The sequence below is a fragment of the Oncorhynchus keta genome, chromosome 28 (genome assembly GCF_023373465.1).
Source record: "Oncorhynchus keta strain PuntledgeMale-10-30-2019 chromosome 28, Oket_V2, whole genome shotgun sequence".
NCBI lineage: Eukaryota > Metazoa > Chordata > Actinopteri > Salmoniformes > Salmonidae > Oncorhynchus > Oncorhynchus keta.
In genome coordinates, this window is record NC_068448.1 from 17,681,646 (window position 1) to 17,703,389 (window position 21,744).

The 21,744-nt window shown below is 42.2% G+C and overlaps 1 protein-coding gene across 6 annotated transcripts in view; it reads right to left on the reverse strand.

Annotated features, from left to right (window-relative positions):
• LOC118360745 (pleckstrin homology domain-containing family G member 5-like) overlaps positions 1 to 21,744 on the reverse strand; it is a 107,489-nt gene that overhangs the window by 75,005 nt on the left and 10,740 nt on the right. For 2 of the 6 annotated variants that reach the window (XM_035740113.2, XM_035740111.2), the window contains exon 2: positions 14,847 to 14,942. The exons of 3 other annotated variants lie outside the window; for them this stretch is intronic. Coding sequence is in view for 1 of the 3 variants with exons in the window: in XM_035740109.2 (XP_035596002.1) it covers positions 5,840 to 5,963 (124 nt within the window). In the remaining 2 variants the exon portion in view is untranslated. Of the gene's footprint in view, positions 1 to 5,839; positions 6,709 to 14,846; positions 14,943 to 21,744 lie in introns of those variants that run through there. One more of the 6 variants, XM_035740109.2, reaches the window with a different exon arrangement.

Sequence of the window (21,744 nt, forward strand, 5' to 3'; positions counted from 1 at the left end):
TTCCCCTTAATCTCTCAAAATCACACTGTCTGCTCTGACCCCCTCACTATAATTCTCCTTTTCCCTTTCTCCCTCTGCGATGAACAGGAATTCCAGAACTCAGCACTGCTGATTAAGCCAAAACATTTACAAACATGCACACACACACATGCATGCATGCATACTCACGTGATAGCAGACAATGAGTTGATGTACACTAAGAGAAACAACAGGTTCAGTTTGCACAGCCTTTTTCTTTGCCCTCTCTACAGGGAGGTGCAGCCAGGGCCTACAGTATAATTAGACATTTAACTGATAATGCCAGAGATGCCGGTGTTTGGAGGATATAGTTTGCAGTCTTTCCAGCTTCAGTGTGAAGTGATTGTGTTAGCTGTGTTGTTGGCTAGCACCTCTGAACAACAGTGTCCTGACAATTGAGCAAATGTTCTATGCCAGGCGAAATCACTCCACATTAGCTAACTGTTATGGTTGTATCCAAATAGTCACTAGAAAACAACTTAACTTCTTATGGCTGGGGGGCAGTATTGAGTAGCTTGGATGAATAAGGTGCCCAGAGTTAACTGCCTGCTACTCAGGCCCAGAAGCTAAGATATGCATATTATTAGTAGATTTGGGTAGAAAACACTGAAGTTTCTAAAACTGTGGTCTGATACTCCTTCCATTTCAATATTATCGCTTGCATCTTTTTTTATCCAAATCCGGCTTTAAACTTCTTCACAACAGTATCTCGGACCTGTCTGGTGTGTGTGTGTTCCTTGTTCTTCACGATGCTCTCTGCGCTTTTAACGGACCCCTGAGACTATCACAGTGCAGGTGCATTTATACGGAGACTTGATTACACACAGGTGGATTGTATTTATCATCATTAGTCATTTAGGTCAACATTGGATCATTCAGAGATCCTCACTGAACTTCTGGAGAGAGTTTGCTGCACTGAAAGTAAAGGGGCTGAATAATTTTGCACGCCCAATTTTTCAGTTTTTGATTCGTTAAAAAAGTTTGAAATATCCAATAAATCTGGTTCCACTTCATGATTGTGTCCCACTTGTTGATTCTTCACAAAAAAATACAGTTTTATATCTTTATGTTTGAAAACTGAAATGTGGCAAAAAGTCGCAAAGTTCAAGGGGGCCGAATACTTTCGCAAGGCACGGTATATGAAATACAAAAGTAGAGAGAAAGTGCTATAATTCCTATAACAACCTAAAACGTCTTACCTGGGAATATTGAAAACTCATGTTAAAAGAAAATCACCAGCTTTCATATGTTCTCATGTTCTGAGCAAGGAACTTAAATGTTAGCTTTCTTACATGGCACATATTGCACTTTTACTTTCTCCTTCAACACTTTGTTTTTGCATTATTTAAACCAAATTGAACATGTTTCATGATTTATTTGAGGCTAAATTGATTTTATTGATGTATTATATTAAGTTAAAATAAGTGTTCATTCAGTATTGTTGTAATTGTCATTATTACAAATGAAAAAATATATAAATATATATATTTTTTAAAATATATATATATATTTTTTTTAACTTTGGCCGTTTAAAAATCGGTATCGGCTTTTTCCGTTCCTCCAATAAATCGGTATCGGCATTGAAAAATCATATTCGGTCGACCTCTAATATGGATCATGTCTGGTATCTTTTATTTCAGCTCATGAAACATGGGACCAACACTTTACATGTTGCATTTATATATGACCTAACATCCAATTCGGACCATGAGTTTGAAATGAGGAATCCCAACAACAACTGTATAAAGCCACCCACGGCCTCCCTTGTTCAGAGGAATTTGTCATTGAAGTTGTTAGGTTTATGTCCCATCTTACATCCATATATTACCAGGTTCTGACAACTAGATGGTGGTGTTCCTGCTATGAGTTATTCCCCCCTCCCCCCCAATGTTAAAGGGATAGTTAACCCAAATTAAAAAATGACATTGGTTTCCTTACCCTGTAAGCGGTCATGTCCAAATCATCCTTAAGTATCCAAAACTTGATTAAGTAACATACATTGATTTATACAGATTATTTGGATATGAAGCGTGAACATGCTAATATAGGTACTTGCATTAGATTTGTGCCATAAATGCTAAAAAGCTAGCACATGAATTAGTGGCCAGAAAAACAAAAACAAATACTTCGGTTGCCATTATAGCTTTTCGGTATGTAAACAAATATGCCATTTGGGTGAACTTTCCCTTTAATATTGAGAGGGTGGGGGGGAGCACCATCTAGTGGTCGGAACATGGTAATATCAGGATGGGATACAAACTTCAATGACAAATGTTTCTGAACAGGGGGAAATCACCACATTCACTGAGAATACATGACATAGCATGAAGAAACAATACTCTGAGCCACAGCTCCATAGTACCTGCCAGACAGAACTGATACTGTATACTCGCTGTTGGGGTGTCCGTGGGTTGCTTTTGACCATGATTTTGGATGCCTCAAGTCCAATTTGTAAGTCGCTCTGGATAAGAGCGTCTGCTAAATGACTTAAATGTAAAATGTAATGTAAATGTCTTACTCACTGTTAGAGAAAAAAGTTTGGTACAAATACAATGTTAGGTACTATATTTTTTTTGTTTCCTGGAAGACAAAAGATTGATGGCAGATGGAAGAGTTGGCCAGCGAACAAGGTGTTTCCAAGGCCTGGGGTTGGTGGAGTTCTGCTGCATGTTTCAGAAGCTGACATTATTCAGCGCTGGCAGGACCTGCAGCACTGCCGCCCTAGCCTGGTTCCAGATCTGTTTGTGCAGTCTAGCCACCTCAATTGTTACAGATAGTGTTGTTAAAACACAAGGCTAAGATGAGGGAGGGAAATGTGACTACAGTGAATGCGTTAATTAGACCACCACTGTAAATTAAACCCTGGTACTCTCATAGCCTGGTCCCAGATCAGTTTGTGCTTTCCAATTCCTGAGCTCATTACAGCACAAACAGACCTGGGACCGGGCTAGTACACTTCAGCACACAGCTGAAATGGTGGCATGAACTGAGGGGCCTTGATGTTCCAGTACAAAAAAAATGACAGACCAGCGGTTATTAACATAACAGATAAAAAGTGGCAGTCAGTGGGTATTGAACAAAGCCATCCTGTTGATGTTGTTTGGCGCACACACACACACCATTACACCAATCAAAACTTGGCCAGCAGCGCACAACAAGTGGAATGTATTCAGAACAGTAGAGGGCTGGATGGTGGATCACTCCATTCGGATGGAGAAATACAATAAAGCTGATTTTATTTCAATGAGTAATTTTATGAGAGTTTCAGGCTGTGCCTGGACAACAGTGTACAACATAGTTACATAGCTAAAAAGGACAATTGTTTCACAGTTCAATCGAATGTTGCAAAAGCCATAGTCAAGAAGTCTAAAACATGTCATCAAAGTGCCAAACGTAACAAAACTGAAAGCATAATTGTGTCCACGGTGGGAGTATTTGTGCACCCGCTTATAACCATATTGAAGAGGATTCATTACATAGGAGTGTAAGTGCACCCACATATTACACTTATAACCATATTGAAGATGATATGTGGGGATCATTCATTACATAGCAGAAGGTTTGAGGGCCTTAATGTCTGACTGAGCAATATAAAGCAATAGGTAATTTCAGTTGATTATATAATGTGATCTGATCACGTGTCAGGGCATTTTCATTAGGAGCTATGGGATAAAATGGCACAGAGAGAGAGGGTGGAAAGGTATGTTCCAAGTCCCCCAACCCTATACCTCCTGCCCCACTCTTAGAAAAAAAGAGCTACCTAAACCATAAATAGTGTGTAGAAACCTTTTTGGATCCAGGTAGAATAGTCCGCTAGCCCCAAGCAACCCTGTCCCCCAGCAGAGTGGAGAATTCTTTTCAGGAGCAGTTCAGTTGAGGCTGAATTACATGGACTGGGTGGGGATGAAAGACTTGTCCTTCTGTAGCAGTCAGACATTCCATTTCTCATTCTCGAACACGGAGGTCTACTCTGACCTGCAGACACCTGAAGCTGCCCAGTGACTCAGGCAGACCTCCAAGACACTGCTGGCCTGGCAGGATTGTATAAGAGCATTCCAGCCCAATGTTATTACTTCCCGTTCACTAATGGCATAGAGGGCACCAGATGGTGGAAAGCAGAAAGCCTGTGCTGCTTCAAGCTTCAAAAAGTAGAAGCACTTCTAGGCCTATATTATGCACTCCCTCCTTCAGTGGTAAATATTTTCTCTTCACAGCAGCAGCTGTTCCCATCCCGGTCTCAGCTCCTCCCATTTGAGGTGCTCTCTATGTCATGTCGAGTGCTTTTCACAGACTGAACAGAAGAAGTGTGAATGGGAAAAAAAGACTCCATGATGGTGCTGAAATGCTGAGACCAAGATCACAGATGTATGTGAACCATGCGGCAGCGCATTGCCATCTGCTCGCAGAGAAACTGGCTACATTTCATTATTCAAGTCTATCTGTAACCAGGTTCCCATCGAACCATTTCATGCAGATGAATTAGCCCACATGGGAAAAAAGTCAAGACAGGGCTGATGGAAACAGGAAATGTCAGTACAATTTCTTAATTGTCAATAGACAATTTGACGTGGTGAGATCTTTGTGTCTAAAATTAATTATGCTGTAAACGCCTTTATGCTCAACAATTGATATAACCACCATTATACTGTATCTTAGTAAAGTTGGAGTCACACGATATGTTGTGTGGTCCTCCCACTACGACTCAGGAAAGAATTCAGTTCATTAGGCTACAGAATAAATCATTTATGATGAACTTCACAGGGTAGTGAAAGTGCACAGTGATGAGCTTGATGCTTTCCAATAAATATCTAGGATCTTATTCTGGTGACAAAATGAGCGATCCTGAGCTGCCGTTGGACAAGTCAAAATAATCTTGCTTTATCCCCAGTCCACCTGGCCATGCTGCTGCTCCAGTTTCAACTGTTCTGCATCACAAAGCCCTGACCTCAAATCGTTTGCAACTGCATTGACAAAGTGTATGGACAGAACTGAAAAATGACATCGTTGTGTTTGGAGCAAGGAGGCCTACAAACCTGACTCAGTTACACAAGCTCTGTCAGGATGATTGGGCCAAAATACACCCAACTTATTATGGGACGTTTCAGACTGAAACATTTGACCCAAGTTAAACAATTGAAAGGCAATGCTACCAAATACTAATTGAGTGCATGTAAACTTCTGACCCACTGGAAATGTGATGAATGTATAAGCGGAAATATAAGCGGAAATAAAGCACTACTATTATTCTGACATTTCACATTATTAAAATAAAGTGGTGATCCTAACTGAATTTTTACTAGGATTAAATGTCAGGAATTGTGAAAAACTGAGTTTAAATGTATCTGGCTAAGGTGTGTAAACTTCCGACTTCAACTGTATATAACGGCAACAGTTTTTGTAACAAAACCATATGTAGAGTTAAATGCGATTCAAACCGATTTAGTTGAACTGCAAAAGTTATTTTTACGTGCATTACATCATCACACAGCCTTTTATCTGCAACAATTCCGTTGGGAAAATGTGCATATTGTTTTATGCATATTTTATAATATTTGCATGAAAATCTGTCACCAATTGGATGGAAACCTAGCTAGTGTCATATGACATTGTGGCTGATTCAGATAAATTACACAACATCATAGGCCTAATTGTAAATGTCAAATGCTAGGCGTCGTCGAGTCGGTTAATATGATCATCTTCCAATGGAATCCAATTCCCTCTGCCAGTGACATATTAGGATATCAGTCTGAAAGGAATTAAGCATGCCACCTGAATAGATCAGGTGTACTACTTAACCTGTTTCATAGATCCTAAAGCTTACCGCAAAGATCATGGATGATGTCAAATGAGGAGGACCAGGAGTAGCGTTCTGCCCCCTGCTCAATGATGTAGGATGGGAGGGTCTCGAGCTCATATGCCCCCCTCTTCTTCCGATACAGGAACATGGTGACCAACCTGTGTCTCCCTCACTCTCAACCCGAACCATGGATCTTAACAACCTCAACCTTATGTAAATAACCTTCAAATTCTGTCCCCGATCATTGCAGTAGACTGACCCTCATGCCACACACCAAAATTAAGCACTAGTCTACCAACAACTACCTATATCTTACCTACATCAAACCCATCTTAACAGAGTCCAACTCAACGCAGTCCAACCCTTGCACTCTGCCAATAGCTTATTCAACTTCATTCAAAAACTGCACCTGCAAAACAAGGCAATATTACCTCATCCAGCTCAACCACTAAACACTTGCTTTGAACCTTCTCTCCAAGCCATGTGCCAGAGTTACTCACTTCACGTCCAACTGGGCATACATTAGTCAAGATGTCCTAACTGGGTTTCAATTAGCTCTCTGAGGAAACCAAACCACCGTCTTGGTTTGGAACAGTCTGTTACTCATATCACTAATAATAAACAGACGGCTGACACCTGATTTATCAGAGCCCTCCAGGATCTGTATTGAAGATCCAACCCAGCAGGAGAAGACTGGTCTAAACTCTCAATGCAAACTGTGCTCCAGTTCAAAATCCTTGAAGAATCTGACAGATGTTCATAATCCACAACCATCAACGAAAGACCATTTCCATGGTCTTGATAACGTCTCTTCCTGTTGCTCCTTCTGTCGTCCCGGGGTTAAAGTGTTAAGCATCCAAACAAAGTCAAGTCCCCCTCCATCATCCTCTTCCAAGCCATTCATTCGAGTTACTCCTGAGGAGTTAAAAACACACCCTGATTACCGCTCACACAGTTGTCTTCCCAATGTACTTTGTTACTGCTACCTAGTAATAACTATGTTGTCAGCATCCTCTCATAGATTTAAAATGTAGCAATGATAAAGTTCTCAACTTTCTAACATCTTCTGTGCGACAAGCTGTTGAGTGTCATAGCCGTGTAGGATGTGTGGACGATAGAGGGGCATTCAACCCACTCAATCAAACAAGTGATGTATTCATACAGAGGTGAGTTGCAATGCATGCTGGGACTGGCAGTCTGGGCCAATGGCTTTCTAACTGACACAAAGATCTCTTTTAAAAACCCACTCCTACATGGAGTAGAACTTTGTTTTGCGCAAACTGTAAAAGCCTGACATTTTTGTTGCATTAATTGGGCTTGCTAGAGCCTTGCTCTTTGTCTCCAGAAAGATTCATTGTTTTTATGAATGCAACACGTCTAATGTCTGGGTTCATCTATTTCTGCAGAGGTACAGTATTAAATTACAAACATTGAGAAACAGTTTCCCAGAGAGAAGACAGATGTAGCAGAACCAAGCTCTTTGGTAAAGAGGCCACAGACACAGAATAGAACATTTCCGCTCTGCAAACGGAGGATGGGTTAAAACCAGACCAGTAAGTTATCAGTCTATGGGCATACATTGCTGAACAGTTGATTTACTGTTATTATACATCTATAATAGAAATACTGCGAGAACACGCTCTGCTAGCCATGGAAGGGAGGGACAATGTCACACAAAAACCAAAATATCCAAATTTGGGATGAGAAATTAGAGGGTAAGATGGGAGCCCGTCTGCTCTGTCGCTCTGCTTTGGGCTTTGCAGACATATGGTAATAATATTGAAAAGCTTTGAGCGCACTGCTGCTTGATTTTTAATGAAGAGACCAGTCATTGGCTACAGCATGAGGACTAGGGGCTGCTGCGGCACAAAGGTCTATTTCCATCCACTTCATGCAGAAAAAGGGAACAAACTCAAGAGGCATTAGTCTCCCATCCCTATCATCATGTCCCAAATCAAGTCACACACACACACACACACACACACACACATACATACATACATGAGATTGACTGACTGCGTGTTCAATTTGTCTACACCTGTCAACACTTCAATATAGTGATCTGGCTGCCAAATGTAGACAAATTGAACAGATCAACTATAGAATTGAAATCACAGTGTTGTCCTCCACCTTTCCAACAAGTCAGTTCGTGTGTGTGTGTCAACTGTAAAAGTGTTATTGTGAAGTGGAAAATTCTGGGAGCAACAAAAAGCTGTGGTGTGAACAGGACTGTGTGTGTTCTGTCAAACTGCCTCTAGAAGCAATGTCGGCACAAGAACTGTTCGCCGGGTGCCGCACATAAGCCTAAAAATCACCATGCGCAATGCCAAGCGTCAGCTGCAGTGGTGTAATGTTGGCCGCCATTGTACTCCAGAGCAGTGGAAACACATTTTATGGGGTGATGAATCACACTTGATCTCGCAGTCCGATAGACTAATCTGGGTTTGGCGGATGCCAGGAGAACGCTACCTGCCCCAATGCATAGTGCCAACTGTAAAGTTTGGTGGAGAAGGAATAAATCGGGTGGGGCTGCCCCTTAGTTCCAGTGAAGGGAATTCTTAACGCTTCAATGACATTCTAGACGATTCTGTGCTTCCAACTTTGTGGCAACAGTTTGGGGAAGGTCCTTCCCTGTTTCAGCATGACAATACCCCCGTGCACAAAGTGAGGTCCATACAGAAATGGTTTGTCGAAATCAGTGTGGAAGAAATTTACTGGCCTGCACATAGCCCTGACCTCAACCCCATCAAAAACCTTTGGGATGAATTGTAATGCCGACTGCGAGCCAGGCCTAATCTCCCGACATCTGTGCCGGTCCGCTCTACTGCTCGTGGCTGAATGGAAGCAAGTTCTCTCAGCAATGTTCCATCATCTAGTGGAAAGCCTTCCCAAAAGAGTGGAGGCTGTTATAGCAGCAAAGGGGGGGACCAAATCCATATTCATGCCCATAATTTTGGAACGAGACATTCGACAAGTGTCCACATACTTTTGGGTCAAGTAGTGTATGTTTCAGTCTTTTAAAGAGGCATGTCATCATGCTGCCCGTCCAGTTGTCTTGTAGCTGACAAACAATATTGAATGACCTAAGATGGTCTGCCAAGTGCACCGGATGTCATTCATTACAGTAAAGTAGCTCGTCCAAGGGAATCACTCCTACCAACTACCAGAAGGCTATATAGTCTATATGAATTATTTCCTCAGTATACTTTGAAGTATTAAATGGAGCGTTTGAGGAGGAGTGAGTGTTTGATTGAGTGAGGGTACAAAATGGTAACTGTGAGAGTGTCTGTGTGTGTACCGGAGACGAAGTGTGTGAGTAAGAGTGTTGACAGAGGGAGTGCAGTCGAGCCGAAGGGCTTATGCGTGCCCACGTGGAGGTGGTTTGGGGTTATATTTAGAAAGGTGGCCCATCAAACAGGGAATAACCCGACATTACCCAGCTGCAAAGAGCAGTGCCAGGAAAGCCTCCGGACAATTCCATGGTAACAGAATGAAGTTGAGATGCCAATGTGTTTTACTTTGGCATACTTTTAAAAACAAGAATCATTGATTCCATAGGTAAAACATAGAAATCTAAGCACAAGGACTACTTAATTTGCACTGTCCATAGATTATTTTTTTTTTTAAACATTGAAGATTTAAAGTTTAGTAACAGAATGATAGTAAAATCTGTTTGTGACCACATTTTCCAAAAATGTTTAAATATACAGTTGAAGTCAGAAGTTTACATAAACTGAGTGTATTTGGCTAAAGTGTTTCACAATTCCTGACATTTAATCCTAGTTTTAAAAAATCCTGTTTTAGGTCAGTTAGGAGCACCACTAAGAATGTGAAATGTCAGAAGAGAGAGAATGAATTATTTCAGCTTTTATTTCATTCATCACATTCCCAGTGGGTCAGAAGTTTACATACACTCAATTAGTATTTGTTAGCATTGCTTTTAAATTGTTTAACTCGGGTCAAACGTTTTGGATAGCCTTCCACAAGCTTTCCACTATAAGTTGGGTGAATTTTGGCCCATTCCTCCTGACAGAGCTGGTGTAACTGAGTCAGGTTATGATGCCTCCTTGCTCGCACACGCTTTTTCAGTTCTGCCCACACATTTTCTATAGGATTGATGGCCACAAATACCTTTACTTTGTTGTCCGTAAGCCTTTCGGTCACACTTTGGAAGTATGCCTGGGGTCATTGTCCATTTGGAAGACCCATTTGCGACCAAGCTTTAACTTCCCGACTGATGTCTTGAGATGTTGCTTCAATATATCCCCATAATTTTTCTACCGCATAATTGCATCTATTTCGTGAAGTGCACCAGTCCCTCCTGCAGTAAAGCACCCACACAACATGATGCTGCCACCCCCGTGCTTCACGGTTGGGATGGTGTTCTTCGGCTTGCAAGCCTCCCCCTTTTTACTCCAAACAAAACAATGGTCATTATGGCCAAAGTGTTCTATTTTTGTTTCATCAGACCAGAAGACATTTCTCCAAAAACGTACTCTCTTTGTCCTCATGGGCAATTGCAAAACTGTAGTCTGGCTTTTTTATGCCAGTTTTGGAGCAGTGGCCTCTTTTTATTTTATTTCACCTTTATTTAACCAGGTAGGCTAGTTGAGAACAAGTTCTCATTTGCAACTGCGACCTGGCCAAGATAAAGCATAGCAGTGTGAACAGACAACACAGAGTTACACATGGAGTAAACAATTAACAAGTCAATAACACAGTAGAAAAAAAGGGGAGTCGATATACAATGTGTGCAAAAGGCATGAGGTAGGCGAATAATTACAATATTGCAGATTAACACTGGAGTGATAAATGATCAGATGATCATGTACAGGTAGAGATATTGGTGTGCAAAAGAGCAGAAAAGTAAATAAATAAAAACTGTGGGGATGAGGTAGGTGAAAATGGGTGGGCTATTTACCAATAGATTATGTACAGCTGCAGCGATCGGTTAGCTGCTCAGATAGCTGATGTTTGAAGTTGGTGAGGGAGATAAAAGTCTCCAACTTCAGTGATTTTTGCAATTCGTTCCAGTCACAGGCAGCAGAGTACTGGAACGAAAGGCGGCCGAATGAGGTGTTGGCTTTAGGGATGATCAGTGAGATACACCTGCTGGAGCGCGTGCTACGGATGGGTGTTGCCATCGTGACCAATGAACTGAGATAAGGCGGAGCTTTACCTAGCATGGCCTTGTAGATGACCTGGAGCCAGTGGGTCTGGCGACGAATATGTAGCGAGGGCCAGCCGACTAGAGCATACAAGTCACAGTGGTGGGTAGTATAAGGTGCTTTAGTGACAAAACGGATGGCACTGTGATAAACTGCATCCAGTTTGCTGAGTAGAGTGTTGGAAGCAATTTTGTAGATGACATCGCCGAAGTCGAGGATCGGTAGGATAGTCAGTTTTACTAGGGTAAGCTTGGCAGCGTGAGTGAAGGAGGCTTTGTTGCGGAATAGAAAGCCGACTCTTGATTTGATTTTCGATTGGAGATGTTTGATATGAGTCTGGAAGGAGAGTTTGCAGTCTAGCCAGACACCTAGGTACTTATAGGTGTCCACATATTCAAGGTCGGAACTATCCAGGGTGGTGATGCTAGTCGGGCATGCGGGTGCAGGCAGCGATCGGTTGAAAAGCATGCATTTGGTTTTACTAGCGTTTAAGAGCAGTTGGAGGCCACGGAAGGAGTGTTGTACGGCATTGAAGCTCGTTTGGAGATTAGATAGCACAGTGTCCAATGACGGGCCGAAAGTATATAGAATGGTGTCGTCTGAGTAGAGGTGGATCAGGGAATCGCCCGCAGCAAGAGCAACATCATTGATATATACAGAGAAAAGAGTCGGCCCGAGAATCGAACCCTGTGGCACCCCCATAGAGACTGCCAGAGGACCGGACAGCATGCCCTCCGATTTGACACACTGAACTCTGTCTGCAAAGTAATTGGTGAACCAGGCAAGGCAGTCAAACCCGAAAAACCGAGGCTACTGAGTCTGCCGATAAGAATATGGTGATTGACAGAGTCGAAAGCCTTGGCAAGGTCGATGAAGACGGCTGTACAGTACTGTCTTTTATCGATGGCGGTTATGATATCGTTTAGTACCTTGAGTGTGGCTGAGGTGCACCCTTGACCGGCTCGGAAACCAGATTGCATAGCGGAGAAGGTACGGCGGGATTCGAGATGGTCAATGACCTGTTTGTTGACTTGGCTTTCGAAGACCTTAGATAGGCAGGGCAGAATGGACTTTTTGGAGTTGGAGCTACAGGATGCAAACTTCTGCCTGAAGAAGCTGGCCTTAGCTTTCCTGACTGACTGTGTGTATTGGTTCCTGACTTCCCTGAACAGTTGCATATCGCGGGGACTATTCGATGCTATTGCAGTCCGCCACAGGATGTTTTTGTGCTGGTCGAGGGCAGTCAGGTCTGGAGTGAACCAAGGGCTGTATCTGTTCTTAGTTCTGCATTTTTTGAACGGAGCATGCTTATCTAAAATGGTGAGGAAGTTACTCTTAAAGAATGACCAGGCATCCTCAACTGACGGGATGAGGTCAATGTCCTTCCAGGATACCCGGGCCAGGTCGATTAGAAAGGCCTGCTCACAGAAGTGTTTTAGGGAGCGTTTGACAGTGATGGGGGTGGTCGTTTGACTGTGGCACTCTTCCTTGCTGAGTGGCCTTTCAGGTTATGTCGATATAGGACTCGTTTCACTGTGGATATAGTTACTTTTGTACCCGTTTCCTCCAGCATCTTCACCAGGTCCTTTGCTGTTGTTTTGGGATTGATTTGCACTTTTCGCACCAAAGTATGTTCATCTCTAGGAGACAGAACACATCTCCGTCCTGAGCGGTATGATGCCTGCGTGGACCCATGGTGTTCATACTTGCGTACTATCGTTTGTACAGATGAACGTGGTACCTTCAGGCGTTTGGAATTTGCTCCCAAGGATGAACCAGACTTGTGGAAGTCTATAATTTTTGGGGCTTATTCCTTGATTTTCCCAAGCAAAGAGGCACTGAGTTGGAAGGTAGGCCTTGAAATACATCCACAGGTACACCTCCAATTGACTCAAATGATGTCAATTAGCCTAACAGAAAGCCATGACAATTTTCTGGAATTTTCCAAGCTGTTTAAAAAGGCACAGTCAACTTAGTGTATGTAAACTTCTGACCCACTGGAATTGTGATACAGTAAATGTGAAATAATCCGTCTAAACAATTGTTGGAAAAATTACTTGTGTCATGTCCTACCCAACTTGCCAAAACTATAGTTAACGAGAAATTTGTGGAGTGGTTGAAAAACGAGATTTAACGACTCCAACCTAAGTGTTTGTAAACTTCTGACTTCAACTGTATACTCCGAATTAAGATTCAAAGATGTCTGCACAAAGAACGATGTCAGAAAATAGACCTTTTTTTATCCTCTTTTGGTTATTGAACTACAGTTAAGTGAAGAGGATTAACGCTCGGTAACAATGACAATGTTTTATTGTTACATACACTGGATAGGTTCAGTGAAATGTGTTGTTTTACAAGGTCAGCCATAGTAGTACGGCACCTCTGGAGCAAATGAGGATTCAGTGCCTTGCTCAAGGGCACAGACCTAGCCAACTGTGAAAATCTGCTATTCGAACCAGCAAACTTTTGGATACTGGCCCAATGCGCTAACTGCTAGGCCTTGCCGCTCATGGGTTCTTGATCTGTACTATACAGAATTACATAATGAATGTCACTCTTTATGGTGATGTATCCTTAACTCCTTTGTGACAGGGGGCAGTATTTTCACGTCCGGATGAAATGCATGCCCAAATTCAACTGCCTGCTACTCATCCCCAGAAGATAAGATAAGTAGCCCTGTTCAAAACGAGGATCACTTCAAGTGTACTGTTAGATAGAGGTGCGTGACCAGAAAGGTAGCGTCAGTTTGTTTTCTTCCAGTATTGAACACAGATCCAGTCTTCAATTTTATTGATTTTTTTTTTTTTTTTTTAAATACCTAAAGTTGTATTACAAAAGTAGTTTGAAATGTTTTGTAGTCACGTTGCACAAGTTGGAACTGGAGGTTTTTCTGGATCAAACGCACCAAATAAAATGGACATTTTGGATATATGTCGATGGAATTAATCGAACAAAAGGGCCATTTGTGATGTTTATGGGACTTATTGGAGTGCCAACAAAATAAGCTCGTCAAAGGTAAGGCATGATTTATATTTTTATTTCTGCGTTGTGTCGCGCCTGCAGGGTTGAAATATGTTCTCTGTTTGTTTACGGAGGTGCTACCCTCAGATACTAGCATCGTTTGCTTTCGCCGAAAAGCCTTTTTGAAATCTGACATGTTGGCTGGATTCACAACACGTGTAGCTTTAATTTGGTATCTTACATGTTTGGTTTCATGAAAGTTTGATTTTTCTAGTCATTTATTTGAATTTGGCGCTCTGCATTTTCACTGGCTTTTGGCCAGGTGGGACGCCAGCTTCCCACCTATGCCAGAGAGGTTAACAGGTATTCGTCAGGCGGAAAAATGTAATATGTTAGGATATTATTCTAAAGAGCTCCAGCCCAAAACAAGACCAAATCATACAAGTCTGGACATCACAGTACAGCACAGCAGAGTTCAGTACAGGGAGCACCTGTGTAAAGTATTGTTCAGTACCCCAAATCATACTGTACTCTACTTTAGTGTGCTGTCCATGATTGGTTCAGAATGATTGGTTTGTGATTACTATGAATTCCCATTGCAGCCAATTCAGTTGCAATCATTCTGTTAGATTTTTTTGCCATTCTCTGTTACCGATTTTGTAACAGAATGATGCATTTTATGCACAAAAAAAAGTAACATGTAACAATTTCACTGATTTAGTTCATATAAAGGAGATCACTCAATTGAAATGAATTAATTAGGCCCTAATCTATGAATTTCACATTACTGGAGGAATACTACTTCTACCACCTTTTTCCAATTGCGAACCAACAAATGTATTGGATCTTATTTCAGCTCATGCTGCATTTAAAATGTGTTGTTTTAGAGAATTTGGTAGTACCTCCAACAACTGCAGATCATGTGTCCGCACGCCATCCAAGGACCTCCACAGCCGGCTTCTTCACCAACGGGATCGTCAGACCAGGCAACCGGACAGCTGATGAAAATGAGGAGTATTTGTCTGTAATAATGCAATTTAGTAGGGAAAAACTCATTCTGATTGGCTGGGCCTGGCTCCCAATTGGGTGGGCCTATGTCCTCCCAGACCCACCCATGGCAGTGCCCCCTGCCCAGTAATTTGAAATCCATAGATTAGGGCCTATTGAATTGATTTCAAATGACTGATTTCCTTATATGAACTGTGACTCAGTAAAATCTTTGGAATTGTTGCATTCATATTTTGGTACACACACACACACACACACACACACGTCCCTTTAAAAAAGGTCACAGTTATGAAAGCTCAGGACACTAAAATGAATTTATATATAAATTAATTTATAATGCCCTTCATAAATCAGCTGATTTCAAAAAGTGCTGTACAGAAACCCAACCTAAAAACCCAAACAGCAAGCAATGCAGGTGTAGAAACATGGTGCCTAGGAAAAACTCCCTAGAAAGGTCGGAACCCAGAAAGAAACCTAGAGGGGAACCAGGCTATGAGGGGTGGCCAGTCCTCTTCTGACTGTGCCGGGTGGAGATTATAACAGAACATGGCCTAGATTTTCAAATGCTCATAGATGACCAGCAGGGTCAGATCATAATAACAGTGGTTATAGAGGGTGCAACAGGTCAGCACCTCAGAAGTAAATGTCAGTTGGCTTTTCACAGCCGATCATTCAGACAATCTCTACTGCACCTGCTGTATCTAGAGAGCTTTAAAAAACAGGTCTGTGACAAAGTAGCACGTCCAGTGAACAGGAAATGGTTCCATAGCCGCAGGCAGAACAGTTGAAACTGGAGATACAGCACGACCAGGTGGACTGGGGACAGCAATCCCTCCATCAGTGCTCAGACTGTCCACAATAGGCTGAGAGATGCTGGACTGAGGGCTTGTAGGCCTATTGTAAGGCAGATCCTCACCGGTAACAACGTTGCCTATGGGCACAAACCCGCCGTCACTGGACCAGACAGGACTGGCAAAAAGTGCTCTTCACTGACAAGTCGCCATTTGTATCACCAGGGGTGATGGTCGGATTCGCGTTTATCATCAAAGGAATGAGCGTTACACCGAAGCCTGTACTCTGGAGCGGGATCGATTTGTAGGTGGAGGGTCAGTCATGGTCTGAGGCAGTGTGTCACAGCATCATCGGACTGAGCTTGTCGTCATTGCAGGCAATCTCAACGCTGTGCATACAGGGAAGACATCCTCCTCCCTCATGTGGTACCCTACCTGCAGGCTCATCCTGACATGACCCTCCAGCATGACAATGCCACCAGCCATACTGACCGTTCTTGTGTGCGATTTCCTGCAAGATAGGAATGTTAGCGTTCTGCCATGGCCAGTGAAGAGCCTGGATTTCAATCCCATTGAGCACGTCTGGGACCTGTTGGATCCAAGGTTGAGGGCTAGGGCCAATCCCCCTAGAAATGTCCAGGAACTTGCAGGTTCCTTGGTGGAAGGGTGGGGTAGCATCTCACAGCAAGAACTGGCAAATCTGGTGCAGTACATAAGAAGATGCACTGCAGTAATTACTGCAGCTCGTGGCCACACCAGATACTGACTGTTACTTTTGATTTGGACCCCACTTTGTTTAGGGACACATTCTATTTCTGTTAGTCACATGTCTGTGGATCTTGTTCAGTTTATGTATGTTGTTGAATGTTGTTACAGTTGAAGTCGGAAGTTTACATAGACTTAGGTTGGAGTCATTAAAACTCGTTTTTCAACAACTTCACAAAAACTTAAGACATCTACTTTGTGCATGACAAGTAATTTTCCAACAATTGTTAGACAGATTATTTCACTTTTAATTCACTGCATCACAATTCCAGTGGGTCAGCAGTTTACATACACTAAGCGGACTTTGCCTTTAAATAGCTTGGAAAATTCCAGAAAATGTCATGGCTTTAGAAGCTTCTGATAGGCTAATTGACATCATTTGAGTCAATTGGAGATGTACCTGTGGATGTATTTCAATGCCTACTTTCAAACTCAGTGCCTCTTATTTATTTCACCTATATTTAACCAGGTAGGCTAGTTGAGAACAAGTTCTCATTTGCAACTGCGACCTGGCCAAGATAAAGCAAAGCAGTTTGACACATACAGAGTTACACATGGAATAAACAAACATACAATCAATAATACAGTAGGAAAATATATATACAGCATGTGCAAATGTGCTTGACATCATGGGAAAATCAAAAGAAATCAGCAAAGGCCCCAGAAAAAAAATTGTAGACCTCCACAAGTCTGGTTCATCCTTGGGAGCAATTTCCAAATGGCTAAAGGTACCACGTTCATCTGTACAAACAATAGTACGCAAGTATAAACACCATGGGACCACACAGCCATCATACCACTCAGGAATGAGACGTGTTCGGTCTCCTAGGGATGAATGTACTTGTGTGAAAAGTGCAAATCAATCCCAGAACAACAGCAAAGGACCTTGTGAAGATGCTGGAGGAAACAGGTACAAAAGTGTCTATATCCACAGTAAAACGAGCCCTAACATAATTTGAAAGGCCGCTCAGCAAGGAAGAAGCCACTGCTCCAAAACTGACATGAAAGACAGACTAGGGTTTACAAAAATGTTCCCTGGTCTGATGAAACAAAAAAAAAATAGATTGGTTTGGCCATAATGGCCATTTTTATGTTTGGAGGGAAAAGGGGGAGGCTTGCAAATCGAAGAACACCATCCCAACCATGAAGCATGGGGGAGGCAGCATCATGTTGTGGGGGTGCTTTGCTGCAGGAGGGACTGGTGCACTTCACAAAATAGATGGCATCATGAGGGAGGAAAATGATGTGGATATATTGAAGCAACATCTCAAGACATCAGTCAGGAAGTTAAAGCTTGGTCGCAAATGAGTCTTCCAAATGGACAATGACCCCAAGCATACTTCCAAAGTTGAGGCAAAATGGCTTAAGGACAAAGTCAAGGTACTGGAGTGGCCATCACAAAGCCCTGACCTCCATCCTATAGAAAATTATTCTGACATCACATTCTTAAAATGAAGTGGTGATCCTAACTGACCAAGGACAGGTCATGTTTAAGATTAAATGTCAGGAATTGTGAAAAGCCTTTTCACATTTGAAGTCTGTTTTTCAAGCACTTTAGAGATCACCATTGGATCTAAAGTTAGTGTTAAATCCAAACAAAACGCATGCATTTTTCCAAGGCCCCATAAACCAGATTTCAATTCATTGTAATGACTAGTTTGAACGGTACACAAATTGAGCGAGTTCCTACAAATATCTTGAATGATAAACTGTCATTTTAAAAAAATGTCACAGCTGGTGAAGTTGAAGTTCAATGTTGGTTTATTTTACAGAAACAAAAGGATGTCTGAAGGAAATTGTCCAGGCCATTTTAGATTATGGGGATATGAACTGACCAAGGGGGACCAGTACAGAGTACTGATCGGAAACCTCTGTTGATAAATGGGTCTTTTTTTTCTTAATGTTTGTCATTTTGTTTATTGTATGCATTTAAATGTATTCCTGCAGGGCTCATCTGTAAAAGAGACCCTGGTCTCAGAATGACTTCCCAGTCATAATAAAAGTTTAAATAAATAAAAAATATCCTTCCACAACCATAAGACCCACCAATAATCTAATAATTTTATCAAAAGTTTAACTGCTTTTTACAATAATCACTGAGTCTAAGAAAAAGCATTTTTATTTTTGTATTTAACCTGAACCACGCATAATACACATTAACTAATAATAACTAACTTTTTGTAGCCGGCATTATAAGAAAATGTACACAAATGAACTCAAATCTCTCAAGTACAAGCCCACATTCTAGTGAGGAGCCAGCTAATCTTTATATTTCAAATTTAGCAAACTTGGATCCATTCGCTAGATAACAAGGTAGAACAGATGAATTGTTATGAACACAGACTTGTCTGTCTCCAACTGTTTGAACAGCATGCTAGCCCGTCCACTTTGTTCAGATGTTGAAATCATGAGGACTACTTTATTTCTCAGAAATAGAACCAGTTGACAATTCCTTACACATTAGCTTTAGAAAGTATTCAGACCCCTTGACTATTTCCACATTTTGTTACATTGTGTGTAGATTGATGAGGGGGGAAAAAACAACAATGACAAAGCAAAAACAAGTTCACATTTTAGCTAATTTATAAATATAAAAACTGAAATATCACATTTAAATAAGTATTCAGACCCTTTACTCAGTACTTTGTTGAAACACCATTGGCAGCAATTACACCATCGAGTCATCTTGGGTATGACTCTACAATCTTGACAACTGTATTTGGGGAGTTTCTCCCATTCTTCTCTGCAGATCCGCTCAAGCTCTCAGGTTGGATGGGTAGCGTTGCTGCACAGATATTTTCAGATCTCTCCAGAGATGTTCGACTGGGCTGGACTACTCAAGGACATTCAGAGACTTGTCTCGAAGCCAGTCCTGCGTTGTCTTGGCTGTGTGCTTAGGGTCGTTGTCCTGTTGGAAGGTGAACCTTCGTCCCAGTCTGAAGTCCTGAATGCTCTGGAGCAGGTTTTCAAGGATCTCTGTACTTTGCTCCGTTCATCATTCCCTCGATCCTGACTAGTCTCACAATCCCTGCTGCTGAAAAACATCCCCACAGCATGAGGCTGCCACCACCATGCTTCACCGTAGGGATGGTGCCAGGTTTCCTCCACATGTGACCCTTGGCATTCAGGCCAAAGAGTTGAATCTTGTTTTCATCAGACCAAAGAATCTTGTTTCTTATGGTCTGAGAGTCTTTAGGTGCCTTTTGGCAAACTCCAAGTGGGCTGTCATGTACCTTTTACTGAAGAGTGGCTTCCGTCTGGCCACTCTGCCAGAAAGGCCTGATTGATGGAGTGCTGCAGAGATGGGAGAACCTTCCAGAAGGACAACCATCTCCACAGAGGAACTCTGTCAGAGTGACCATTGGGTTCTTGGTCACCTCCCTGACCAAGGCCTTTCTCCCTCAATTGTTCAGTTTGGCCAGGCGGCCAGCTTTAGGAAGAGTCCTTGTGGTTCCAAACTTCTTCTATTTAAGAATGATCGAGGCCACCGTGTTCTTGGGGACATTCAATGCTTCAGAATTTTTTTGGTACCCTTCCCCAGATCGAGGCCTCGACACAATTCTGTCTCGGAGCTCTACAGATAACTTCTCTATTAAAAGTAAAATAATGCCTCAATGTGTATCGGTGTCCATATGACCGATTCTGTTGGACCAAACCGCAAATGCAAAAAGCGAGTTGAAACCGCTTGTCAGAGAGGAAGAAGTGATCTCTTCGTTGTTGTGAGTGGCAGGGTGAGGGGCTTTGTGTGAGTGAGTGAGTGAGTGAGTGAGTGAGTGAGTGAGTGAGTGAGTGAGTGAGAGAAATGGGAAGGTGCACACAGCCTACAGTCATTAAACAAAGCACAGAAGGAGCCAAGGAGACAAGACCAAAAACAAAATGAGAAAAAGCAGCCAAATGCTGATTTTTTAAAATATATTTACATATTTTTTTTAACTTGATTGTTACGATACACGCATTTGGAATAGCACAAAAACAAATTCATCTAATTAAATTTGACGTATCACGAGCCCTAATTTTGATGTATTTCTAATTAACTCCGTGTTTAACATGGTATCTCAGGGTCCTCTACCACACCATGGTATCTCAGGGTCCTCTACCACACCATGTTATCTCAGGGTCCTCTACCACACCATGTTATCTCAGGGTCCTCTACCACACCATGTTATCTCAGGGTCCTCTACCACGCCATGTTATCTCAGGGTCCTCTACCACGCCATGTTATCTCAGGGTCCTCTACCACGCCATGTTATCTCAGGGTCCTCTACCACGCCATGTTTAACATGGTATCTCAGGGTCCTCTACCACGCCATGTTTAACATGGTATCTCAGGGTCCTCTACCACGCCATGTTTAACATGGTATCTCAGGGTCCTCTACCACGCCATGTTTAACATGGTATCTCAGGGTCCTCTACCACGCCATGTTTAACATGGTATCTCAGGGTCCTCTACCACGCCATGTTTAACATGGTATCTCATGGTCCTCTACCACGCCATGTTTAACATGGTATCTCACGGTCCTCTACCACGCCATGTTTAACATGGTATCTCACGGTCCTCTACCACTCCATGTTCTGCTAGATGTTTTCTAAGACCCCCTTTCAATCCATTTGATCAGAAATCAAAGCCTTAGCTTATTCCTACCTTTTAAGATGCACAATTGTTGAAAAATGTATATGCCCCAATAAAAAGCATATGAATGCTTTCATTTGACACAATTGTATGCGCTCCTAAGTTAACGTTCTGACAAAAAAAAAATGTGCCGAACTCCCGACAGATTGAGAGAAAAAAAAGGGTGCTGAACCACCACACAGTAAGAAACGGGAATCCTGCCCGTTCAGGAGGAAGTATTCAGACTGCTACTTGCAGAGACAGGCCTGTGTTGCCTTCTATAGACAGGTTGGTTGTATATGGCAAAATAGACAGTGTTGGCTTAGATTGTTGACAACATGTAGTAAACTATATTTGTTGACAACATGTCGTAAACTATATTTCATGCAACATTTTTACAATGAGCACGAGTTCTCAGTGAATTTTAGCATAGTCAAAACAAGACATGGCATCAAGAATAAGATAAAACTAGCTGAAACTAGCCACCTACGACTCCCCACATGGCAGCTTCTTGTCATTGTTGCTAGCCATCTGACCAGTCAGAATCATAACACATAGACTTCTGCCCCATTGACACGTGTGCATCGTTTTTGTGACGCTGTCAGGTGGTATTACACATTTTGTATT